The sequence below is a fragment of the Raphanus sativus genome, chromosome 3 (genome assembly GCF_000801105.2).
Source record: "Raphanus sativus cultivar WK10039 chromosome 3, ASM80110v3, whole genome shotgun sequence".
Lineage (NCBI taxonomy): Eukaryota > Viridiplantae > Streptophyta > Magnoliopsida > Brassicales > Brassicaceae > Raphanus > Raphanus sativus.
In genome coordinates, this window is record NC_079513.1 from 27,293,777 (window position 1) to 27,318,209 (window position 24,433).

At 38.2% G+C, this 24,433-nt stretch overlaps 5 protein-coding genes, 2 long non-coding RNA genes and 1 pseudogene across 11 annotated transcripts; 3 read left to right on the top strand and 5 right to left on the bottom strand.

Annotated features, from left to right (window-relative positions):
* Positions 1-41: 41 nt before the first annotated feature.
* Positions 42-1,416, bottom strand: LOC108846414 (polygalacturonase inhibitor 2-like; annotated as a pseudogene).
* Positions 1,417-2,706: 1,290 nt separating this feature from the next.
* Positions 2,707-3,963, bottom strand: LOC108848073 (polygalacturonase inhibitor 2). The gene is made up of 2 exons (XM_018621481.2): positions 3,413-3,963; positions 2,707-3,278 (listed from the first exon to the last, which is right to left on the bottom strand). The coding sequence occupies exons 1-2, from the start codon at positions 3,942-3,944 to the stop codon at positions 2,782-2,784; spliced, it is 1,029 nt and encodes a 342-aa protein (XP_018476983.2). The 5' UTR covers positions 3,945-3,963; the 3' UTR covers positions 2,707-2,781.
* Positions 3,964-4,804: 841 nt separating this feature from the next.
* Positions 4,805-6,388, bottom strand: LOC108846487 (nucleolin 1). 2 transcript variants are annotated; one of them, XM_018619714.2, is made up of 8 exons: positions 6,264-6,388; positions 6,149-6,180; positions 6,022-6,075; positions 5,796-5,933; positions 5,542-5,709; positions 5,329-5,448; positions 5,095-5,231; positions 4,805-5,018 (listed from the first exon to the last, which is right to left on the bottom strand). In XM_018619714.2, the coding sequence occupies exons 1-7, from the start codon at positions 6,282-6,284 to the stop codon at positions 5,096-5,098; spliced, it is 669 nt and encodes a 222-aa protein (XP_018475216.1). In that variant the 5' UTR covers positions 6,285-6,388; the 3' UTR covers positions 4,805-5,018; position 5,095. The 2 variants fall into 2 exon arrangements, with proteins under 2 accessions (XP_018475216.1, XP_018475217.1); XM_018619715.2 differs by lacking the exon at positions 4,805-5,018 and having other exon boundaries at positions 5,025-5,231.
* A 584-nt stretch (positions 6,389-6,972) lies between these two features.
* On the bottom strand, positions 6,973-8,302 carry LOC108846486 (polygalacturonase inhibitor 2). The gene is made up of 2 exons (XM_018619713.2): positions 7,736-8,302; positions 6,973-7,536 (listed from the first exon to the last, which is right to left on the bottom strand). Exons 1-2 carry the CDS (start codon positions 8,274-8,276, stop codon positions 7,040-7,042), a joined length of 1,038 nt encoding a protein of 345 aa, XP_018475215.1. The 5' UTR covers positions 8,277-8,302; the 3' UTR covers positions 6,973-7,039.
* A 733-nt stretch (positions 8,303-9,035) lies between these two features.
* LOC108847981 (FT-interacting protein 1) lies at positions 9,036-12,266 on the top strand. Of its 2 annotated transcripts, none has more exons than XM_018621370.2 (2): positions 9,036-9,170; positions 9,702-12,266. In XM_018621370.2, the coding sequence occupies exon 2, from the start codon at positions 9,764-9,766 to the stop codon at positions 12,143-12,145; it is 2,382 nt and encodes a 793-aa protein (XP_018476872.1). In that variant the 5' UTR covers positions 9,036-9,170; positions 9,702-9,763; the 3' UTR covers positions 12,146-12,266. The 2 variants fall into 2 exon arrangements, with proteins under 2 accessions (XP_018476872.1, XP_018476873.1); XM_018621371.2 differs by having other exon boundaries at positions 9,753-12,266.
* A 525-nt stretch (positions 12,267-12,791) lies between these two features.
* Positions 12,792-18,580, top strand: LOC130509471 (uncharacterized). 2 transcript variants are annotated; one of them, XR_008943489.1, is made up of 4 exons: positions 12,792-12,988; positions 13,139-13,298; positions 17,516-18,361; positions 18,479-18,580. It is a non-coding gene; the product is annotated as an uncharacterized LOC130509471 (long non-coding RNA). The 2 variants fall into 2 exon arrangements; XR_008943488.1 differs by having other exon boundaries at positions 17,513-18,361; positions 18,479-18,577.
* On the bottom strand, positions 12,997-18,280 carry LOC108843957 (transcription factor TGA10). 2 transcript variants are annotated; one of them, XM_018617124.2, is made up of 11 exons: positions 18,150-18,280; positions 17,935-18,050; positions 17,502-17,596; positions 17,192-17,308; positions 16,999-17,064; positions 16,832-16,891; positions 16,650-16,727; positions 16,478-16,559; positions 16,124-16,389; positions 14,756-15,010; positions 12,997-13,296 (listed from the first exon to the last, which is right to left on the bottom strand). In XM_018617124.2, the coding sequence occupies exons 1-11, from the start codon at positions 18,221-18,223 to the stop codon at positions 13,144-13,146; spliced, it is 1,362 nt and encodes a 453-aa protein (XP_018472626.1). In that variant the 5' UTR covers positions 18,224-18,280; the 3' UTR covers positions 12,997-13,143. The 2 variants fall into 2 exon arrangements, with proteins under 2 accessions (XP_018472626.1, XP_018472625.1); XM_018617123.2 differs by having other exon boundaries at positions 16,124-16,392.
* A 774-nt stretch (positions 18,581-19,354) lies between the features above and the next one.
* On the top strand, positions 19,355-24,075 carry LOC108843960 (uncharacterized). Its single transcript, XR_001948354.2, has 4 exons — positions 19,355-19,437; positions 19,573-20,112; positions 20,192-20,287; positions 20,396-24,075. It is a non-coding gene; the product is annotated as an uncharacterized LOC108843960 (long non-coding RNA).
* The last annotated feature ends 358 nt before the right edge of the window (positions 24,076-24,433 follow it).

Below are 24,433 nucleotides of genomic sequence, written 5' to 3' on the forward strand. Positions count from 1 at the left end.
AAAGAAAGAAAATGTAAAAAGAAAAAAAAACAATTGTGGGTAGCAAAATTAATTTGGTTTTCGTGGGGAAGAAGCAAACTTAAAGCTCCGTCCTGAAGAAAATAGTTCGGAAGTTCCCAGAAAAAAATCGAATTTACTACTAGCGAGGCTAATTCTCCGAACATAGATGTGTCTGAGACGCAACAGATATCAGCAAGGACCATCGAGAAGGTGGTCGTTCATCCACTCGTCTTGCGTAATATCATTACGTCGACGATTTATTATTCATTGACAATGGAAAATACAGTTGTCATTAGACTTGATTGATACTAGTGGTAAGTTTATAGATAAACGCTTGGTAACCTCACTTGCAACTCTGAAGAGGTGCATCACACAAACACTTGTTGTGTAAATAGGTATATAAGCATCAAATTTCTGAAGGTCCCCTCCCTGAGGGATGCGTCTACACAGTCTGTTATAGCTAACGTTGAAAGTCCCAAGATCAAGTTCCGTCCATTGAACCGGGATCCCTGTGATCTTATTGTGATTCAAGTCCAAGAAATTAACTGTTTTAGCGATTTTAACCATGGAGATATTGAACTGGAACATGTTTCTTGATAGGTCAATGTTAAGTGTAGTCTTGTTGGCTCCAAACAACATCGACGCGTCACCTTCGAGCTTGTTCCGGGAAAGATCAATCGTGTTCGAAGTTGCCTAGTGATTTTTGTATAGAACCGAACAGCTGGTTGTGCGATAGGTAAATCACTCCTTTAAACGATCCGAATGACTCTGGTATCGAACCTATAGTTGGAAGTTTAAAATTGAGGCTTGGAAAACTATTGTTTGTTACTCAGATTAATTGATGACTAATAGAATCAGAGAGAGTAGTAATTCACCTGTAAGCTTGTTCCTGCTGAGGTCAAGAATCTCGAGTTTAGGTAACAAAGAGAGTGAACCGGGTATCGAACCGGAGAGGTAATGGAAGGAAAGGTCAATGTACTGTAGTTCTTGAGCTGACTCAGATATTCAGGAACCGGGCCGGTTATGTTGGTCCAGCTGAGCCAGAGATTACGAAGATACTTGAGCTTGGCGATGCTGGATGGGATTTCACCGGTGAGGTTAGGGAGTTTGTGGAATATGAGAGATTCTAGATAAGGCAAGTCGCCGACTTCAGGAGGGATCTGAGCGGAGACGTCGTCTTTTGATATGTCTAGAAAGGTGATGCGGTGGTTAATAGTTGCGTTGCCGCACTCAACGGCGACCCAGGTGCAGCAGTCCTTTTTGGGGTCCCAGGAGATGATGGTGTAAGGGTCGTTCATGGCTTTCTTGATCTTGAGGAGGGGTGTTCTTGTCATCTTTGTGACAGAGGTCTTTTGATAAAGATGTTGTGAGGAGGAGACCGAACAAGAGCAAGAGCAGTGTCGTTGTCTTGTCCATAGAGTGTTGTATCTACGTTTGAGCTTAAATTGAAAACTTGTGATCATATATATAGGCTAACGCAAGTCACGCAATTAAATGGTAGTGTACGCGTTTTACTTTTGCTGACTTTTACATGTTAAACAAGTTCCGGTGGTATCTTTAAAATATCCCACTTTTAAATTTAAAACAAAGTATTTTGATTGGTTACCGACGGTGCACGTGAACTCGTGGATCGATTTCCGACTGGTTCAGTTGACTGGGTTGCTAAACCGGAAGAGACATTTGAGTCGATAAAGGGACCGGGCCTTAAAAAGTAAAGCCCAAAACAGAATTATGCACTGGAGTCAGCAATATGAAAACGAGGCCTGAAATGTTTAGAGGTCCAACCTTTGAGTTAGCTAGTTACCGTTATACACGAAAAACATGTCACAAAAGAAAAAGGTAAAAAACAGAGGATAACTGGATAGGTCTTCGTCTGGCTTCTTCTTCGTTCTTAAAAACAGAGGATCTCAAGCATTTTATTAACAGTTAATGGGTCCGGTTCACGATCACTCGTTTTGTGTAACTCTATAAAGGAAATAAAACTGTTCACCATTAATTGTTTTTTTTGAATGCCCAGGAAATGGTCTATCCGTGGGCCGTACCTCCACTCGGGGGTTAGGCTTGTGTCATCATTGACCCGGATTTAACCATTAATTGTTTTGATCTTTGCATTTTTGTTATATCCTTGATTTCTCGTGTTATATATTCTTTTTTCTTTTGCCAAAGTGTAACACAAGTTAGGTTTACTTTGCTTGTAAATACGACATTAGAAATTACAAACAATGTACCGTGCTAGTGAAGAAACAGCTCTGCGGCGGTAAGTGCCGTGACCTTGAAGAAAGCTGAAGACTTCGAAATCCTAAACCATCAAAAAACCCTAGGCTAGTATTTATATAAGGAAACTTTTTATCATTTATGCTTCTATTTTCCGGTCCATAATATCATTTTTAGCCTTTTTTTTTTTAAGCCTTACTTTGTTAGAAGAATGTACGTTTTATATAAAAAAAGATAAAGAATCGGAAGAGATAAAGTAAAAAAAAAACAAAAACCCTCAAATGCTCTAACTTTTCTATACCTATCAAAACTTTATTCACATAACAAAAGTTTACCTCTATCATTTTTATGAACAGTTAGTGTGACAGATTCAATGTCACTCGATTTGTTCAACTCTAAAAAAGAACTTTACACCAATAATGGTTTCGTTCTGTTCATAATGCGGTGCCCTACTCAGCGTTGCTAGACGATACATTTTAAAAACGTGCTAAATCTTATCAAATGAAATATGATTCATTTTTTTATTAGTTGTTCCGAATGGAACATACAGCTGTCCTTATACATGAATTATTCTGATGGTAAGTTTAGATAAAGATCGGTTGCTTGAATCTTCACGTTGCAACTCGGAAGAGGTGCATCACACAAGCACTTGTTGTGTAAATACGCATAGGCATCAAAATCCTGAAGGTCACCTCCCTGGGGGATGCGTCCGCACAGCCTGTTATAGCTAACGTTGAAAGTCTGAAGATCAAGTTGGGTCCATTGAACCGGGATACTCCCTGTGAGGCTGTTGTGATTCAAGTCCAGGAAATTAACTGTCTTAGCGACCTTAACCTTGGAGATATCGAACTGAAACATGTTTCTAGATAAGTCGATGTGCCATGTCGTCTTTTTGGTTCCAAACAACATCGACGCATCACCTTCAAACTTGTTCCGGGAAAGATCAATGGTGTTAAAGTTGAGGTTGCCTAGTGATTTTGGTATAGAACCGGACAGCTGGTTGTGCGATAGGTAAATCCCATATACCTCTGCTTTAAACGATCCAAATGACTCTGGTATCGTACCTAATTGTATATTTTGAAATATGAGACTTTAGAATTACGGTTTGTTATTTTTTCTTTATTTATTTATTTTTGTTCAAACGATTACAGTTTGTTAGTAGATGACTAAACAGAGACAGAGAGAGCGAGTGATTTACCTGTAAGCTTGTTCCTGCTGAGCTCAAGTGTAGCCAGTTTAGGTAACAAAGAGAGAGAACCGGGTATGGAACCGGAGAGTTTATTGAAGGAAAGGTTAATGTACTCTAGATTCTTGAGCTGACTCAGAAATTCGGGAACCGGGCCGGTCAGGCTGTTCCAGCTGAGCCAGAGAAATTTGAGATACTTGAGCTTGGCGATGGTGGGTGGGATTTCACCGGTGAGGTTAGGGAGTTTGCGGAGTGTGAGGTATTGTAGATACGGTAAGTCACCAACTTCAGGAGGGATCTGAGCGGAGACGTCGTCGTCTGATATGTCTAGAGACGTGACGCGGTTTGTGTTGCCGCATTCAACGGAGACCCAGTTGCAGCAGTCGTCCTTGGGGTCCCAGGAGATGATGGTGTAAGGGTTGTTCATAGCTTTTTTGATATTTAGGAGAGTGTTTTTGTCATCTTTGTGACAGAGGTCTTTTGATAAAGATGTGGTGAAGAGAAGAGCGAACAAGAACAATAACAGTGTCGTTGTCTTACCCATAGTGTGTTGTTGTGTTTGTGTTTGATCTCAAATTGAAACTTGTGATGATATATATAGGCTAACGAGAGTAACGCAGTGAGTGGGAAACATGGTAGGGTATGGTTTTAATTATTACTTTTGCTGAATAGACCACGTGTTAAATAAGTTTCGGTGGGTGATTATTAAAGTAAAGTATTTTGATTGCTTACCGACGGTGCGTGTGAAACTCATTGATCGATTTCGGGTCTGGTTCAATTGACTGGACTTCTAAACCGGAAGAGACATTTGAGTCGAGAAAGTGACCGGGCCTTCAAAAGCATAGAGCCCAAAATGAGAATAATGATGGAGAGTTCGCAATTTAAAAATAAGGCCCAAAAGTGAGAGGGCCAAATCCAACCTCGGAGACAGTTAGTTATTACCGTTATAAGTGAAAACAGAGGATATCAAAATTTCATGTGTCAGGGTTCAGGATTACTCGTGTTAATATGTTCTGAATCTAGTCTGACCCGGTAGCATTAGTATCCTTGTTGGTTTTAGACACATGATGTTCTTATATATATTGTGTTCTTGTAAGTTGTAAACATAGTTGTCACTGAAATCGTATTCAATAGTAAACTTTCTTTCCCATGAACTTTTCTTGAGTTAAGTTGTAAACATAATTGTTCTTGGAGTTAACCGTGTCGCTCGAGCAACCCAGTTGCGTGGTTGGGAAGCTTAGTCCTATTGAAATTTCCCCCTCATATTATACTCTGTTTTCCCCTGTTTTTTGTGTGTTTCATTGTTACTCAAATCATTCAAATGAATTGAATAAAATAAAAGACATTATTATACTCGCAAGGTGAATGAGAAAGAGGCGTTGAACCCCAAGCAAAACAAATAAAATGACAAAGGGTTATAATCACAAAGAACCAACAGTAGCGGTGAACAGTCATCATGAAAAAGTATTCATCAATACCACAAAGGAAAGAAAGTGTTTTAAGCTTTAGCAAATTTTAAAGAAACTGAAATAATAAAACGATGCGGTATCACAGGCTTATAGACTTGAGAACACAAGAAAACACTCTTTCTCCACAAGGTTTCTAGTAGTCTTATTGCCTGCCAAAATAAAACCAAAAAAATAAGTGAGAAGCTGGTTGTTTACTTTACAAACAATACAAATTGAACTACACACATCAACAATGTAAACCACGGCCAACTTGATAGGGCATGGCTTCGACGGTCAGCGTGAAGCCTCCTCCGATGTCGGTTCCATTCAATCGGACGGCTCGCTGCAGGGAGCCTAGCCCATACAGGTGGACAAGGGCACAGCTGTAGTAGATACAGCAAAGCAAAGAAAGCATTTAAAAAGGTGTTTTACACAAAAGAGTAATAGAGAGAGAAGTTTCTAGCAGAACAAGGTTGTAACCTGTCTTGGACGAAGATGTCCGTGATTTCACCACACGCAGCGAAGTGCTTACACAAAGCACTCTTGAGATCTTCTTGAGGAAGAGAAGGGTCATATCCAGTTACTGATATGGATTCGCTCCTACAAGCAAAAAAAATAAAAAAAATTATGAGATTATTAAATAATGCAGTAACGCTCAGAATCAAATTAATAGACGTCAAGAATATAAATTACCTGTTCTTTTGGAAGTCTTCCACGTACTTAGCAGCTCGAGCTGATGTAGTCAACCCATCAGTGGGCTCAACTGCTGAGAGAGTCAGCTTCCTTCCTTCAACTTCGCTACCGTTGAGAAGTAAAGCTTTCTCTTTGGCACCTTCTCCGAGAAGGATAACAAGGCAAGACCTGCAGTGGATTTATTCATCAGTTAAATATGTTATTGCAAAAAGAAATAAACAAACAAATAAATAAATAAAGAAACAAAAACTTACCTGATGAGTTTTGACTCCGGATCTACCCTGATCTCAATGTTCTCCACTTCTCCACACGTTTCGAAGAGGTCTTTCAAGGCCCTGTAGAGCACAAGGCGATCAGAGGAAGTGTTGAATCCCTCAACCCTGATCATAGTCCTGCAAGAGAGAATCAATTGCAACCCCCCCCATTAGACAAAAATAAATGTCCAAAACAAAAATAACAAAAGTCAGAAAATAATTTTACGTCCTCGCACAGATATCCATCCATTCTTTCATGTGTCTGACGAAATTCTCCTTGCTGTGTGGACAAGAACAACAACAAAGCATCTTAGATACACAAACACACAGAAACAACGCAATCAAATTTTTACCGTTGATGTGATTCGGCTGTATTCGGCAGACACTAAGTTACAGAAAAAAAAAAAGAAGATCATATCAGAAACCATATTTATTGAGAGGAATTAGAAGATGAAGATGATTACTTACTTCGTTCCCGGATCCGTCCATCTTAGAAAGAAGATAAAGACTATGCTAGGTTTTTGAGAAGAACGGCAATATTGATCAGTTTTAACTTTTAAAGGATCTAAGAAGTATTTATATCGTCTCCATTACCCTCGTTTATGGCACAACCGTCGTTGCCTTTACGATTGGGCCTTGCAGGCCTAAACTGATTTACTTAAAATAATGATAATTAATACTAATTAACATATTATTGTATATGTTTTCGAAGATTACATATTTACATTCTTAGATAAGCCGTATACTTTCAGAAACAGATCCTTTAAATGAATTTAAATCTAGTTAGAAACTGATTTTCTTAACATAATTTACCAAAATAATGATAAAATTATACTAATAGATCATATGTTTTCCACTGATTTTCAGAAACGAATGTGATTTCAGTGGATCGGTAAAGTTTTACTGGTGGAAATGGTTGGTTGCTTACTCCTCATTAGCTTGCATATTGGTTTATATGTTCTTGCTTGTGGTTTGTGTATAAGATATGGTCATATATATCTACTTGCTATTGAGTCGGGGTAGATTGATCAATTTGTTACATTTATGTTATCTCATGGTTCTATGCTGGGGTATCAGAGTTTCAAATCCGTAATTGTTTCAATCTCCATGACCAACCATAGTGGTTGCTAGCCGATGGATCTAATACATTTTGAAAATGTGCAGCGAATTCATCAAATAATTAAAATTTATTCATTTTTATTAATCATTTTGAATATAACATACAGATGTCATTATGCATGATTTTATTCTGATGGTAAGTTTAAATAAAGATCGGTTGCTTGAATCTTCACGTTGCAACTCGGAAGAGGTGCATCACATAGGCACTTGTTGTGTAAATATGCATAAGCATCAAACCTCTGAAGGTCCCCTCCCTGGGGGATGCGTCCACAAAGTCTGTTATAGCTAACATTGAAAGACTGAAGAGTAAGCTCGGTCCATTGAACCGGGATACTCCCTGTGATCCTATTGTGATTCAAGTCTAAGTTATTAACTGTCGTAGCCACATTAACCTTGGAAATATCAAACTGGAACTTGTTTCTCGATAAATCAATGGACCATGACGTCTTTTTGTCTCCAAACATCATTGAAGCATCACCTTCTAGCTTGTTACGGGAGAAATCAATCCGGTAAAAATCGAGGTTGCTTAGTGATTTTGGTATCGAACCTGATAGCTTGTTGTGCGATAGAAAAAGCTGAGGTACCACTCCTTTAAACGATCCAAATGACTCTGGTATTGAACCTAACAAGAAGTTTAAAGTGTGGGTTAGATTAATAGTGACTAATAGACAAAATATGAGACATTAAACATTTTTAAATTAATCTTAAACATTTATTTTAATAATATGAGGCCATGCAATATATGTATATATAAATAGCACCTTAATTTTGAAGGACCAAGACGAATGTTTTATTTGACAAAGAGAGTGACTACTGAGTACCTGTAAGCTTGTTCCTGCTTAGTTCAAGAATCCCGAGTTTAGGTAACAAAGAGAGAGAACCGGGTATGGAACCAGAGAGGTCATTGAAGGAAAGGTTAATGTACTCTAGATCCTTGAGCTGACTCAAAAATTCAGGAACCGGACCGGTCAGGTTGGTCCAGCTGAGCCAGAGAAAACGAAGATACTTGAGCTTGGCGATGGTAGGTTGGATTTCACCGGTGAGGTTAGGGAGTTTGCGGAATATAAGGGTTTGTAGATACGATAAGTCACCTACTTCAGGAGGGATCTGAGCGGAGACATCGTCGTCTGATATATATAGGGAGATGACACGGTGGTTAACAGTAGAGTCACCGCACTCAACGGAGACCCAGGTACAGCAGTCGTCTTTGGGATCCCAGGAGATGATGGTGTAAGGGTTGTTAAGGGATTTCTTGATCTTGAGGAGGGTGTTTTCGTCATCTTTGTGACAGAGATCTTTAGCCAAAGATGTCGTGAGGAGGAGAGTGAACAAGGGAAAGAGCAATGTCGTTATCTTATCCATGGTGTATCTGGTTTGTAGCGAAAACGCTGATGATTTATAGGCTAACGCTATGAATGTGTGCATGGTAGTAGGGTAGATTGCATGGTGTGGTGTTATACTTTATTAGGTATTTTTGCTGATCATACCACGTTGTAAACAAACTGCCGTGCTGGTTTTGAAAAATGCTCACGTATAATCTAACAAATAAAGCATTTCTGTTTGTTTGTCTTTCAATTCCTAATTTCCCATGAACGCTTTTAGCAAAAAAGAAAGAAAAAAAATCTCATGTTGAGAAAGTTAGTGGGCCTTCAGAAGTGAAGCCCAAATGAGAGTTATACATGGGAGTCGTAAGATTGAAAACAAGGCCCGAGATGTTGGATTAAAAACGTCTTCCAATTTTGTACTAGTTTACACACCAAATAATTGTTAGAAGTAGAACCAACTGATAACTTTTTTGATAAAGAACCAATATAAGAACTTGGGTGTGGTAACTTTTTTGATAAAGAACCAATATAAGAACTTATTCCACACCCACCTTTCTCTTCCTTTTGTGATCTATTTCACGTTCCTTTCTCGGTGCTGCAAAGTTTTCTGAATGTACATAAAGGTTAAAGTCTGATAAAGAATCAGCTTCCCTCTTTAATAAAATGAAAGAATCAGCTTCCCTCTAAAAGAAGAAGAAAAACAGAGAGAATAAGATTAGCCTTTTTATCGAATTTGCTTTTTCATTTGATTCTTCTTTTTCTGTCTAATAAAATTGTTTCTCTTTGTTCTCTTCCCTCTCTTTTTTGCTTTGTCATTCTTTTATATCAAACCAAATTTTGATAATGCACCACTCTTGAATTCTTTGTTCCATTTCTTCTAGTACAGCCAAACAGAGAGTTTTCTGGCAACTTCTTCAACATATTTGTTAAGGTGCTACTCCGTATACTAATCTTCTTTAAATAACTTTTGACATACATAAATTGTGGATGTGGTTCATAAATCTTTTATAAAATTTCTTGTTCTTGAAATATTGTTGGTCGTATAAAACTAGCCTGGTTCTGTGTACGTTCTTACACTTTAGATTTATCTTTTCATTGATTTTGCCTAATAACTTGTTTTTCAAAAAAAAAAATAAAGATTTTCAGATTTTTGAACTATGTTTTTGGTCTAATTCTTCATTTGACATGATTAGATATATTCTGTATTTTTCCTGCAAACAGTAGAATAAGTTCATGAAAACAGAACAGAGAGACAGAGGTTAACTTCCTGTCAAGAATCTTATCAATTTTGTTGCTTGAGATTAAAATAGAGTTACTTAATAATAATTACTAAGGGTTTTAAAACACTTCTAAGAAGATACATTAGTTTCTTAGGATCCAAGAAACTTGTTTTCCCTAATCATTTTCCTGCAACATTGCAACTATGATATTGTACTAATCTCTGCAAATTTTTGTATATTAGGTATTTGACCTAACGCACTTCTGAAGCATAAATAGAATCATTTGGTTCAAGGTAACCTAAAAATGGCGAAAGATGGAGCTAAGAGCCAAGAAGATTACAAGCTCAAAGACATGAAACCAGACCTAGGAGAGAAATGGCCACACGGAGGACAACGCGGAGGAAGTGGATGGATAAGCAGCGAACGAGTAGCAAGCACATACGATCTCGTCGAACAAATGTTTTATCTCTACGTCCGTGTCGTCAAAGCCAAAGACCTTCCTCCGAACCCCGTCACAAGCAACTGCGACCCTTACGTGGAAGTCAAGATAGGAAACTACAAAGGAAAGACAAAGCACTTCGAGAAAAGAACAAACCCTGAGTGGAACCAAGTTTTCGCCTTCTCGAAAGACAAGATCCAGTCCTCTACAGTCGAAGTTTTCGTGCGTGACAAGGAGATGGTTACGAGAGATGATTACATAGGGAAGGTTGTGTTTGACATGCATGAGATACCTACGAGAGTTCCACCTGACAGTCCACTTGCGCCTCAGTGGTATAGACTAGAAGCTCGCCGCGGCGAAGCCAAGAAGAGAGGAGAGGTTATGGTAGCTGTTTGGCTTGGGACGCAAGCTGATGAAGCGTTTCCTGATGCTTGGCACTCTGATGCTTCCTCTGTTCAAGGAGAAGGTGTGCAAAGCGTTAGGGCCAAGGTCTATGTATCTCCCAAACTGTGGTATCTCCGGGTTAATGTGATTGAGGCACAAGATGTTGAGCCTAGTGATAGAAGCCAGCCGCCTCAAGCTTTTGTTAAGGTACAAGTTGGGAACCAGATTCTGAAGACAAAGTTATGCCCTAACAAGACAACGAACCCTATGTGGAATGAAGATCTTGTGTTTGTAGCTGCTGAGCCGTTTGAAGAACAGTTCTTCTTGACGGTTGAGAACAAGGTTTCATCAGCTAAAGATGAAGTCATGGGGAGGCTGATCTCACCGTTGAATGCGTTTGAGAAAAGATTAGATCACAGAGCTGTTCACTCCAAATGGTACAATCTTGAGAAATTTGGGTTTGGTGCGTTGGAAGGAGACAAGAGACACGAGCTCAAATTCTCTAGCCGCATTCACCTGCGAGTTTGTCTTGAAGGAGGGTACCATGTGATGGATGAATCAACTCTTTACATCAGTGACGTGAAACCCACGGCAAGGCAACTGTGGAAGAAACCTATAGGGATCCTTGAAGTAGGTATCTTGAGTGCTCAGGGGCTTTCACCGATGAAGACTAAAGACGGTAAAGCGACAACAGATCCTTACTGTGTTGCCAAGTACGGACAAAAGTGGGTGAGGACAAGAACCATCATCGAGAGCTTTAGCCCTAAATGGAATGAGCAGTACATGTGGGAAGTGTATGATCCTTGTACTGTTATTACACTTGGAGTGTTTGATAACTGTCATCTTGGTGGGAGTGAGAAGTCAAACAATGGAGCTAAAGTTGATGCAAGAATAGGGAAAGTAAGGATCAGGTTATCAACCCTAGAGGCAGATAGAATCTACACTCACTCTTACCCTTTACTTGTGCTGCAAACAAAAGGGTTAAAGAAGATGGGAGAGGTTCAACTAGCTGTGAGATTCACTTGCCTTTCTATGGCTCATATGATCTATCTTTATGGCCATCCTCTCCTTCCAAAGATGCATTATCTTCACCCCTTCACTGTGAACCAACTAGACAGTCTTAGATACCAAGCAATGAGCATTGTCGCGGCGCGGTTAGCCAGAGCAGAGCCTCCTCTGAGGAAAGAGATAGTAGAGTACATGCTTGATGTTGATTCACACATGTGGAGCATGAGGAGAAGCAAAGCTAACTTCTTCAGGATAGTCTCTGTGTTCTCAAGCTTGATTGCTATGAGCAAATGGCTTGGAGACGTCTGCCACTGGAAGAATCCTTTGACGACTATACTGTTCCATGTTCTCTTCTTTATACTCATTTGTTATCCAGAGCTGATACTCCCAACAGCTTTCCTCTACATGTTCTTGATAGGGCTCTGGAGTTTCAGATTCAGGCCACGTCACCCTCCTCACATGGACACAAAGATCTCTTGGGCTGAAGCGGCTACTGGAGATGAGCTAGACGAGGAGTTTGATACGTTCCCGACATCAAAGGGACAAGATGTTGTGAAGATGAGGTATGATAGGTTAAGAAGCGTTGCGGGTCGGATCCAGATGGTTGTTGGAGATATCGCAACGCAAGGGGAGAGGTTTCAAGCGTTGTTGAGTTGGAGAGATCCTCGTGCCACTTGCTTGTTTGTGATTATGTGTCTTGTTGCTGCGATGGTGTTGTACGTGACGCCTTTTAAGATCGTGGCTCTTGCGGCTGGGATGTACTGGATGAGACATCCTAAGTTTAGAAGCAAGATGCCTTCTGCTCCAAGTAATTTCTTTAGGAAGTTGCCTTCTAAAGCAGATATGATGCTTTAAATAGTGCCAACTTCTGTATGTCTCGAGGTTTTTCTCTGTTTCGAACTTGTGTTTCGTTGTTTTTGTTGTGTGTCTTCTCTGTTTATTGTTTACTGCTTAATTACTATGAGATTTTGGATTATACGCATTGTAATTCAGGCATTCAGACTTTTGGCTCCTTATCAAAAAAAAAAAGGATTTGATGTGAAAATAATATATTTTTGGTCGTGTGTACTTCGTTGTAATATTATCTTCAATGTGTTGCTGGGTTTGGTCTAGAACCAATTTTGGGCCTTTTATCCAAAATTTAGTGGGCCTTGTCTCAGTGGCCCACCAGAATAATGCGCGATGATCTTTAGTTTCATGCATAATGCATTACATACTTCACATAGCTATAGTCCAACGATTAATCTTGTGAAGTTTATAATATCTGATCGTTAGTGTAAACAGAATCAATCTCGTTTTCTGTGGGTAAAATAAACTATGTTTTTTGGTTTGACCATCCTATAAAGTAAAAAAAAAAACAGGTGACAGCAAAGACATGAAAAGTAAAGGTGAATGAGAAAGAGGCGTTGAACCCAAAGCAAAACGGTGCTGATCCCAAGTCCCTGACTGTTTCATACAACTCACCCTTTGTCACCTTCCTAACTTGCCGACGCTTAATTTGGACCTAACTAATTCCTCTCTCTTTCTGTCTCTCTGTCCTCATTCTTGCATGCAATCGCAAAATTGTTGCCAGCCTTCTCTTCTCTTACCTTTCACTTGTCTTTCATATTTTTATAAAAATTAGACCTTGTGTATATTCTTCTGTTTTGGATTCGAGGATCAAGTCTTAATTTTCACATGCTCAAAGAAGAATTAAAGGTATGAAATACTTTTCTATCATCATCTGCATGACTGCATCATAAAAGCATATTTATATGGACTGATATTTAAGTTCTGTAGAATATATTATATAAAAGAGGTCAAGCTGGCTAACTAATCAACCTATTCTCTTGTTTTCCCCCTCATCAGTGGTATCATCCATCTTGGCGTGGACGGGCTAGCCAGAGAGAACTTAAAGCCTGAAGACGGTGGAAATACTCCGCAACTGCTAGAATACAACGTGCTTCTTGACGGGTCGTCAACAATTGGTTCAACCTATGGACTGTTTGGTGCCTCAGATTATCTGCCTGTGAGTTTTTAATGTATTAGCTTAAAAATATACAAAGAAATAGAAAATGGAGCAATAGTAACAGCAAGACAAAATAATATTGACAAAATTGCCTTCGTGTTATTGACTAAGACTAGTTAAGAGCAATGCATTGAATATGGACCATGACTAATAATCTCATAACTTGAAAAATTAAGGTATTAATGGAGTAGTTATTCAAGATTATGTATTTTGAAGAAATTAAATCATCAATCAAATGATTAGTCTCCATGAACAAATATCAAAGCTTGGGCTAGACTGATGAAAACACGACACTGAATTGTCAAGGTGGAACAGTGAATTCCATATCTCGGCCCCACGCCATGCTTCATAATACTACTTTTTGATTATTAATTAGATGATTAGCCTATGATATTACTAGAAATCATACCAGTAATGTAATGTAAAGGAAACTTTCGAAAACGAGTGTTTTAGGAGGATGGGATACTCGGGACGGTTACTTCCATGACATCATGGAACGATATGGGCTCCAAGCAATCCATGTTTCCATTTGATGTGATATATGTATATGCTTTTGGACTATATATGTGAATATACAAATACATACATTCTTAGAGCTGAAAAATATATTCAAAATACATACATTCATGGTGGCAATTGTCACGTCCGTTTTTAAAAGTTTGTATCATTTATCCTATTTTAGTTATTATTTCCAAGTTGTTATTTGGAGATGAAAAGTTTTAAGCGTGTAGCTAAACACGAATGAATACATAAAAAGATAATAAGAAATTTGTTAAAATGAAAGATGCCCGTTTGTATATGCATTAATGCATGAATGTTATACAATACTAGACTAGTTGTCCAGTTACATATAAAATATTTTATATATATGGGCTGTTACTTTTATAGCTTATTCACAAGCATATCTATAATTCGTTTTCACAAACTTGCATGTTCTAAACTAGTATACAATTAAGGGAATTAATATTAAATTAAATAAAACTGAATCTTCTCAGTAAACCAACCCGACCAAGTTGATATAAGACAAGTGTTGGTTAGACACCTACTTACATAATGTCGGAATCAAGATACTAAATACTTTTCATTTCTCATATACGTACATATGTTTGCAAATTAGTTTGAATGTTCCCTTATAGTAATATTCTTCCAAACAAAAATCAACCACTATAGTTAAGAATGTCCTCTCTAACCAATAAAGAAAAGTTAAACCCAAACATACAAATTCTATATAATTGTTGATAGCGTGTTATAACAACCAAATATATATGAATATATGATAGTGTTTAATAAGGAGTAGTTCAAGAATCGAAATATGTAATCCTAGTCTTATTAGGACCACAGCCCTCGCTCCTCAGGTTTCACTTGTATATATATCATCTCTATATATATATTTGATATATAAAGATTTGTATGCGTAAACTTTAGTTTTAAACAAAAAGAAATGGATTAGAGGGTACCTGAAGAACGAAGCCCTCTAGAGCAGAGAGTTTGTTGAGAGCCAAGGACATGTGTGACATGAAATTGGATAAATGAGGAGGAAATTGTGCAGAGGCAGGCGAGAGAGAATCGGATACAATACTATCGGAAAGCGACTGATTCAATGCGTCGAGGCCCTGTGAGAGTGCCTCTTCGGCCTCTTGTGTGGACTGTTGTAGCCCACAAATCCCAACTATCTGTTGCTCTGTCAATTGTTCTATCTGATTCACAATCACCTGAAAGCGTTTTACACTAATTAATACACACACAAATACATTATATATTTGCAAGCACGGTCATAATAGATGCATGCATAAAAACGTTGAATGCATTAAATGTTGAGTGTACATGCACAAGTTTACTAGCTACACCCAAATTTTCTTAGTATTTGTTTTTGTTTTATGGAAATAAAGATTACAACATTGCGAAAGGTCTCGTCATATGTATATCAGTATATGACATACTATTTGGTTCGGAAAACGAATAAAATTGTATTTGTTACTTTAATCTTTTTATTTTGTTTTATTTGTTATGGTTGTCTCTGTTAAATTTATGGTGGTTTTTGATTATAGTCTCTTGATTATATATATGTACTATATCCATGCATGTGTCGTAAAAACAGACACTTTCTTTTACATCATGCCAAAACCTAACCTTTTCTAGAAATACTTCGCAATCACACAACTGCACGCATTCTTTCTTCTTTTTATTTATAAAAATATTTTTTTGTAACCTTTACTATTTTCGTAATATAAGGACATGTATACTATATACACATATAGGTTGGCTTTAAACATATACTGTCAACCCCATGCAATGTTATATATACCTCCAACAAAATCACTACTCGTGTGTCTGTTATGTCTTATCTATTGTTACTGTATCTTACCATATTCTAAGAAAATCAAAGACCAAAACTTAAAAAAAAACCGGGGAAAATCAAAATTGTATATTAATTGGATAATGTTGTAAGTACTATATCCTATCAACATGTCTTTAGAAATAAGAAATGTCACTACCACAATAATATATTTCTGCAAGTATCCACAGAATTTGATAATGTTCAATGATTGAATTTTTTGTGGACTAATCTAGTGTTTGATATATAATTTAGTATAGTCAGTCTTCAGTAAAAATCCAAAATTTAGGATTATCTAATGATCCACATTGATTAGTTTACAATATTATCAGGGCTAATTTAGACACATCTTACTAAATGATAGCTAATTTTATAATTATCTTAAGTTTTTGTGTGTAGCAGAAGTAGAAGTAAAGAAAAAAATGTATAAGAACACACACACGCACCCATATGTAAAAATTAGAAGAGTGTAAATAAAGACGAGATTTACCTTGATGATCTCAGATGGGCGGAAACCTCCTAGCCACAAGAAGCAACGTTCGGCGGGAGTTTTCCAAGCGCCAGAGATAAGGTGAAACACATCGGTCTTAGCGACCATGGCCTTCAGGTTAATCAAATGGTCATAGTGAGCTAAACAAGTGTCTACAAACATCCTAAGCTCGTTCTCGACCAAGTTCTCTTGTGTCGCCACCCTTAGTTCGGCTAACAGCCTCTGCTGCTCCTCCAGCCACCTCGTGTATTCCATATCGAATACCGCTGCTTCACGTTGCATACTCGATTACTCTCATTTTATCGTCAAAATCGATGGTTTAAAATTGATCATATACATGAAACTTTTACGTACCAGAGCTGGTGTTGCCAGGACCAATGGACAGTCCACCTTGCTGTTGATCTCCTCCTATGAGAGACCCTCCAAAGAATACGCCCTAATTAACCATCAGAAATCAAATAGTAAATTTTAGAGATGAAATAAATAATTATACATATACTATTTAAATACATGTAAAACTGTTTACTTGGGATCTGGCCCGTTGAATCTCTTGTTCTAGTTGGGTAAGCTTGATCCTACATGACTCAAGTTGCTGAACATAAGCCTGTCGTAGTTTACCAAATTAAATAACGTCATTATAAAATATCATTCCTTGGAATTAAAAAATTGTTTGCAAAACGTATACTCATGAACTGTATGTATGCTGACCTTTTTTCGTAATCTGCTTTTCCTTGCTGCTTCTCTGTTCTGTGCTAGTCTCCTCAATGTCTGTTGAAAAATTAAATTAATAAACATAACAAGGAGAAACTATCAAACGCAAAGGTGTAAATCTCTTTTATTTTCGTTTTCGTTTATTTATATATGATAACACTTGCCTTAGGGTCTGATGATTTTGGTATATCATGATCCGATGAGGCAGGCCCCTTGCGGTTCCCTTCTTTCTGCCATAAAATTTCAAAATTACTCATTAATTTATCAAACAACTAGAACAAGTCTAAGATTAAATTCCATTTATATATCAACAAGGCAACTATATATATAGCTTTATAAAAATAAAAGGATAGAAACCTTGATTGATTTAGAAGGCTGAGGAAGTTGAAACTGAGAATGATTGGTCAAGTCCATGGACGGCTCGGAAGATGGTCGAGTCGAACTACTAGGTGCAACCAATCTTGTATTATCGGTCTTACCAAACACATTATAAACAAACAAACAAAAGAATCAAAATCAGTACTCATTAGAAAAATGAGAAACGTATAATAATTGGTCTGACTTGATATTATAGGATATAGCTAGTAGTTGCGCTGACATTATATTAAAGTCGAAACAAAAACCAACTAAAATCGGCAACTATAAAAAATTAAGTAATATTTATTACATTGGGTGTAGAAGAAGACGGAGGTGGCTCTATGTGCATCGGTTGAGATGGAAAGATGTTGAGCGTCGATGTTGGAGGTCTCATCGCCAAATTCTCTGCCATAAGATGCATAGATAAGTCATGTGATGTATATATGTGGAAGTGGTCATGTTATGTATATAAGTATGTGAATGGACTAGTTCTAATAAGAAGGAAATGGAGAGAGAAAAAGGGTTTAAAGAAGAGTTTGAAGTATATAGACTTATGGTCTGAAAAGAGAGGATCTGGTCAAAGCTGAAAGTAGAGTACTGATGGCAGAAGAAAGATTGAAATCTGTTTGACATGTTTTTGCTGTGACTCTCTCCCTCAACAAGGGAATCTTCCTAATCCACTAAAAGAAAAACCAAACCCCAATTCCCAAAAAGGAAATGGGAGAGAGAGAGAAAGAGCATACGGGTTGTGTGATGATGAGATAAAGGAGCAGTTGATGGAGGATCATGATGTCCTTGTCCATCAAGATAGAGGAAGAGTGATGGGTCTATCTCTCCAAGATCATATCCATCTTTGTTCCTGTAAATATACACACAAAGCAAATTAAAGGTTTTAATTAACTTGGGATCATCAATTCAAAAGGTTTATGACTTTAGGTCTAAAAGACACTTAAATTACATGAAGTTTCCATTGGAAGACGTGGCCGAGGCTGATGATAACTGTTGATGATGATTCTGGTGATGACCTTGCATTTGATGATGATGTGGTTGAAGTCTTTGGAAGATGTTTGAGCGAGTGTGATAGTAACAGCAGAAAGATGATGATAGATCTCTTATGTTGGTCTTCTCCTGAGGCAGCAAGCTTATGATGACGGTGGCTTCGATCACTAGGTGATATCTTCTTATAACTCTTCTCCTATATAACTATTATTTTTCTTTCTCTATATTCTTGAAAAGAGATAGAGATTATGTAACGGAGCATTTAAAGCTACTTTTGGTATTTTTCAGAAAGAGAGGTCGGCTATATTGAAGTGGAGAGGGTTCAAGACTTGAGGATATTGGAGAAAATGGAGTTTGTAGAGAAGAAGCAAAATGATATTTATTTTCTTATTATTATAGTTTGTAAAGTTTCTTCTACCTTAAAATATTAGAAGACGACTTTGTTTTTTTCCTGTGTAAACCCAAGAAAAATATTCTGATAAAGCGGTCAAGAACATGTCTTTTTCCATCCCTCTTTCTCTCTAGAAAAATTGCTGCTAACAAACTTGTATAAATAGTTTTTGTTTGATTTCTAAATTATTATTTTATTCTCATATTGTTCAACTATATTCTTCAGATGTTAGATTTTTGTTTCTTTTAAAATACAGTATATAGTTTTCAATTCCATCATACATCATATTGTTTGAAAATTAATTCAGCTAATGATCATATGATCAATTAATGGGTTTGGAACTGATAAACCACTGAAATCTGAAAACTGATTAAATTTTTGTTTGTATTAATATACACTAACTGTTCCATTGAAGTTTGTTTGATGGATACTATTACTGCATATGGTCTAAGTTTGGTTTTAATATAAAATTGTTGGTTTGATAAAGAGATCTAACCAACCAAAGTAACAATCTTTTAAAATTGAATCCTTTCCTATCATTAGATACATAAAAGTTTATATATTTTAATTTAAAAAATCATATTTCATGATGCATAAAACATAATGTTCAATTGTTCATAAACATTAAACTTTTTTATAAAATTTAGTGGATTTATCAGTAAACCAACAAACCCATTAAAACCCACAAATAAATTTAATCAGCCACAAACCGGAGTAAATTGGTTCGGTTAGCTCGCAAACCGGATTCAGTATATTTGATGAGCAAATTCAATCCAGATTCCAAAACAAAACCTTTTTTGAACTGAAAGACCTTTTGGTGCAAGACGATGTTCGAAATCTTCTCTCGCTCTCGGCGGTAATGCAGAATCTCAATTAGGAGCACACTGAATGTTAATATGTTTTTTTTGTTTCGCTTGTTCTACGTCTGAATTCGAATCTTTTTTCAAGATTGTAGTCTTAATTGATTTTTTTACTTTTTTTGGAAGCGAAGAATGGTTGGAAGAAGGTGGCAGCGACCAGATGGAGTCAAAATCGTGAAAGAGTTCTCATCTTTGGCCTAAAGACATGAAGGTAACTGGTTTGTCTGAAAACTGAGTCTTCTTTGTCTTAAAAACTTAAAAGTGTCAGCCTTTTTTTTCCTTTTTGACTGTATCTGATGCTGATTAGTGATTTTGCAAGCATATACTGGTCGTTTTCTCATCCAAATGACCCTTCTTTTTTACTTCCAGTTATTGTTTTTTTTTTTTGGAGGCCAAAAAGTTCTGAGATTTCTTGGGATGAGAGTGTTGAAACACATATGGTAAGAAGAAATAGCTTTGCTAGGAGCAGGCCAGGAGGATCAGACACAGTTGGGAAATTCCATATTTTCTGAAACCTTGCAGAGTTCTCCCCCCCCCCCCCCACCTTTGGTTGTTCAGCATGTAATCATCGAGTTGAGCCAATGGATTGGTGGTTGATATCTCCATGGCCATCTCGTTTACCAACAAACTATGAATCTCGGGATCTGATCATGATTCTCAACTCTAAAAAGGTGCGTCATGTTAAATAGTTCCGACAGTAGATCGAAGTGAGCTCCATATTTTCTAATATTTTGTATAATTATGGTACAGATGCCTAGATAGGCTAAAAGGCACCATGAAGTGAAGTTAAGAGAGAGAGCTTGAAAAAATCAGTATTCACTCTCTTCAATATGGGCCAAAAATATGGTAAACCCCATGTTAGTCTTATCAGATAACTCTTTTTTTTTTCTGTTGATAAACAGAGAGTAGTTTTTATCATTGACACATATGCTAAAGATCTATTCTTTTTGACAGTAAAGAATAAGAAGAGATACAGAAAAAAAAATGGTCAGTTGGAGAGGTGGGTGAAGGTAGGTGAGGAGGGGAAACGTGTGCGTGTTGAGTAGAAAGATTTACTAAAAGGGTCCACTTCGGTCTTGTCTGCTACACTGCTTGCTGCTGCTGCTTCCTTGTTCTGTTTCTGTATCAATCCTGTGAGTGCTTCCACTATTTCTGAAACCTCTGGTCTAAACTCCTCTGCCTGCTTGTTGGAAGAAATGATTCTTAAGTTATTTGTATTTGCAATGATCCTGAGTGAAGAAGCTTATTGTCAATAATTAATTACCTGAGTGCATAGAGAGATGATGAATGCGTAGTGTGAGGCGACTCTTATGGAGAATGTTCCGGCTATGCCTTGATCAATCATCTGTTCTAAGCTTCGCTTGTCATGAAGTCTGCTTGTTGCCCATTTCACCAGTAGCTGTTCTCCTTGGGGTCGTGAGCTGCAAAAGAAAAAATTCTTTAGCTTTGTCTATTGCATCCGGCAAAGTAAGTGAAAGGCTTGTGTACCTGTCAAATGCTTTCCTTCCTGTTAACAGTTCCAAGAGTAGTACTCCCAGTGCATAAGTGTCGCTCTTTGTGCCACTGCTTCCTGGTTGTCCATGTTCTGGTGCAATGTAGCCTGTGTTTTGTATTGCTATCTCTGAAGCCTGCTTCAAAATCTCAGCTCATTAGGTTTCAGTCAAAGAACAAAGCGACATAGAATGTTACCGTTTCTTCACTTTACCCGAAGCTTGACACTGTTGCTTGTAAGTGGCCTTAAACTAGCAAGCCCACAGTCAGCAATCCGAGGTGTAAGTTCTTCGTCTAGCAAGATGTTTGTTGCTTTCAGGTCGCTATGTGCAATGGGAGGGCTAAACGACGAGTGCAAATAGCTGAAATTTTTTTGATTCACAAGATAGTGAGTGATGTGTCAAAGTAAGTCTCTGCTACTATTTAGGTTTGAGAATGATAAGGATACTTACTCCAGAGCTCGGGCAACTCCGATAGCAATGTGGAGACGGAAGCCCCAAGAGAGTGGCTTGTATACATCATCATGCATAGCGTTGTACAGAGACAAATGCCCAGCATACTCGTAGACAAGAAGATGCTTCCCATTATCAATGCAGAAACCGAGAAGTGTCACAATGTTTGGGTGTCTTAGTTTGGAGGCTGTTTGAAGAAGTTCAGTAAATTTCTCCTCTTCATGTAAAGACAGCGATGACATTGGGATGTTTCTCACAGCGGCCAACTGTTTTCAAAGAAAACCACCAGTGAGTGACAATGGAAGTTTCCCATTTTTGAATTTTTGAAGAGAGAGAGAAGAGAAGCTATACTTGACCATCAGGCAACTTTGCTCTGTAAACAGAACCAAGAGGACCTTCTTCAAGTAGGTTTTCGTCACTGAAACTGTTCGTTGCCAGTTCAAGCTCTGCAGCTGTGAAAAGCTTCGCGTATGCTGGATAATGGCATGTAGCAGAGAAGCTGTTTCGTCTTGATGTTTTATCGGTTCTGACAGGTGGAGGAGGTATATGTCTCAGCTGAGGAACTCGGTCTGTACTGACTCGAAGAGAGTACGTTGTGCTGTTGTTGCTTCCTTGACTAGCAGCTGCAAGTTTCTGTGAACGTCGATGATGACTCATCCGAACTGCTATAACTGCAAAGAAAGTTCCAAGCAAAGCCAATCCGCCAACAAGTAAAACAATACTCCCTGTTCCTAATCCCTTCTTCTTCTTTCTGACCTTCTGAGGTCTGGGGAAGTCCATGATTGCACTCGACTGAGTAGTTGGATAGCCACGAGCATTCTGAATCATCGGTACAACATCAAGAGGGAACTTCCACGGTCTATAGTTGGCCTCTACGTGAAACTTGTTTCCCCAAATCCTGCTCAGGAAAACACCATTGATTATCCTGAGTCTTAGGTGTCTGAGCCAAGTTTCGAGAAGAGGGGAGTAGTGACTCACCACAGATGAGGAATAGACTGGAAACTAGTAGGGAAAATACCACTGAACTGGTTATCTTCTATGTTCCTGAAGACAGCAAGGAAGCGTTTTGAGCTCATCAAAATAAAGGATGCTCAATGAAATGCAAAGAAAAGCAGAAAGAGAGAGAGAGAGTTAACTACAGGTCAGTTAAAGGAAGATCCGCGAGATAGATGATTGATCCTGTAAACCTGTTGTGCTGGAGGTACCTGCAGTTTTGTTATCACAGCAGCATTACCATTATTAGGTTGCACATACCAGATTGCAGATAAAGATATTTGAGATACTTGCAGTGAGTTCAGATTCATTAGAGTTCCAAAAGAGCTCGGTAGATCTCCCGTCAGGTTGTTGAATGACAGATCCCTGGCAAAGTCGAGATAATTTGAAGATGAATGGAGTATCATGCATCTACATAACAAGATGAAAGGCAAGCAAAAATGGAACTGAAGACTCACATTTCCTTAATTTGTAACCCGGAAAACACATTTGCAAGAGGTCCAGATAATGAATTGTGGCTCAGATTCCTAGAAGACAGAGCAAGCCGTTGTTACTTTTAACAGATCAGCAGAAAGCAAGGGTTAGATTGTTATTAAGCCACCCACTTACAGAGAGAGAAGAGATGTCATGAGAGGTAAAGAGAAAAGGAGACTCTGAGTGAGATTGTTATAAGCCATGTTTCTGTAAATCGCCAAACAAAGGAGGTTTATGAATTGGCACTCTGCTGGTTGTAAAGCTTAAATGATGAGAATGAACAACAACGCTTACATGTGGGTAGCATTTGGAGGCAAGCCAAACGGAATGTCACCTTGGAGGTTATTGAAGCTAACATCCCTAACACACACAAAAAAATAGGATTCAATGATTCAAAAGTATCCATCAAACAATCAAGAAGAGGAAAGTTTTTTTGCAAACATGTTCTTCAAGCTGTGGAGACGGTGAAGGTTGTTTCCAAGACTTCCCCAAAGACTTAACCCTCGTAACTGCCTGAGAGATAGCACGAATCAGATTTTTTTTTTCATTCAAAACTATAATAAAACAGAGCACACAGGGAGAAAGAGAGACATTACAAGGCTACTATAGACGATCCAGAACAGTAAACTCCCATCCAGGCTTCTCGGCATGGATCTCCTCCCTCGAATCTCCATCCTCTCAGTTGCTGTGGATTGTTCAGGGACTTGTAGAGATCTTCAAGAGCAGAGACTATGGAAGAAACACCAATTTAAGTAACAGCAAAGGATTCAATTAAACCAAGAAACTTGATGATTACCTTCGAGTGGATTAGTGTAGGTCTCAGCAAGCGTAAACAGCATCATCACCGTGAAGATAACTGCAGCGAGGGTTCGCGATTGATGTTTGGTTGTCATCTCGAGGGATGCTACGTACTGCAGAGTAGCACTGATAGTGTTTTCTGATTTTCTCTCGCTTTCCGGGGAAACCTAAACAGAAAAGAAACTCCGGAGGAGAGGAGAAGATTAAAAAAAAACAGAGCTCTGGCTATAGAGAAACGCGCGAAGATTTCACGTCAGCAAAAGCGGTTACGGACGTTGGGAGTCAACTAGTCTTCTCGCCTTGCCACGTGGCCGTGCTTTATAATTTTCATTAGCGGTCCTTTTAGTTAATTTTTTTTTCGAAAGAATGTAAAATTTATTCTAGCGCATGCCATAAAGTTTCAAGAGCCACTTAGAGTTATCTATCTTTTCTCTCTCTACCATTAAATCGCTCTCTTCTCTCTAGTTTAATCCCGACGACTTTTCAGTTTCCGGCCGACGGTTTGGCTTCTTCAGCCACCGTCGGTCCGGCTTTCTTTAGATTTTCTTCTTGTTTTCTTCTGCATGTGTTTATCGGCGGGGATTGGTCACTCGACTCTCCTTTTCTTCTGTTTTAATTGGTTTCGGGATGATGAGGCTCTAGTAGTTCTCTCACCGCCGACTTAAGTTTTCGGCATCGCATCTCCTACTCGATGGATGGCTGGCGCTTTGACTTTGGGGCCGCGCCGTTTCCTCATCGACGGGGATTGCCGGCTTCTGTCTCCTTGGAAGAATTCGCATTGTAA

Bases quoted from the DNA above. Each gene is read 5' to 3' on its own strand.
- LOC108848073 (XM_018621481.2), bottom strand. From the start codon at position 3,944: ATGGGTAAGACAACGACACTGTTATTGTTCTTGTTCGCTCTTCTCTTC. The intron at 3,279-3,412 runs GTAAATCACTCG...ATATACAATTAG, and splicing joins CAGCAGGAACAAGCTTACAG to GTACGATACCAGAGTCATTT.
- LOC108846487 (XM_018619714.2), bottom strand. From the start codon at position 6,284: ATGGACGGATCCGGGAACGAA. The intron at 6,076-6,148 runs GTAAAAATTTGA...TTGTCCACACAG, and splicing joins ACAGCCGAATCACATCAACG to CAAGGAGAATTTCGTCAGAC. The intron at 5,934-6,021 runs GTAAAATTATTT...TCTCTCTTGCAG, and splicing joins ATGGATATCTGTGCGAGGAC to GACTATGATCAGGGTTGAGG.
- LOC108846486 (XM_018619713.2), bottom strand. From the start codon at position 8,276: ATGGATAAGATAACGACATTGCTCTTTCCCTTGTTCACTCTCCTCCTC. The intron at 7,537-7,735 runs GTACTCAGTAGT...ACTTCTTGTTAG, and splicing joins AAGCAGGAACAAGCTTACAG to GTTCAATACCAGAGTCATTT.
- LOC108847981 (XM_018621370.2), top strand. From the start codon at position 9,764: ATGGCGAAAGATGGAGCTAAGAGCCAAGAAGATTACAAGCTCAAAGAC.
- LOC108843957 (XM_018617123.2), bottom strand. From the start codon at position 18,223: ATGCAAGGTCATCACCAGAATCATCATCAACAGTTATCATCAGCCTCG. The intron at 16,560-16,649 runs GTAAACAGTTTT...ATGGTTAATTAG, and splicing joins TTCAACGGGCCAGATCCCAA to GGCGTATTCTTTGGAGGGTC. The intron at 13,297-14,755 runs GTACCCTCTAAT...AAAAACTCACAG, and splicing joins TAGAGGGCTTCGTTCTTCAG to GCAGATAATCTGAGGCACCA.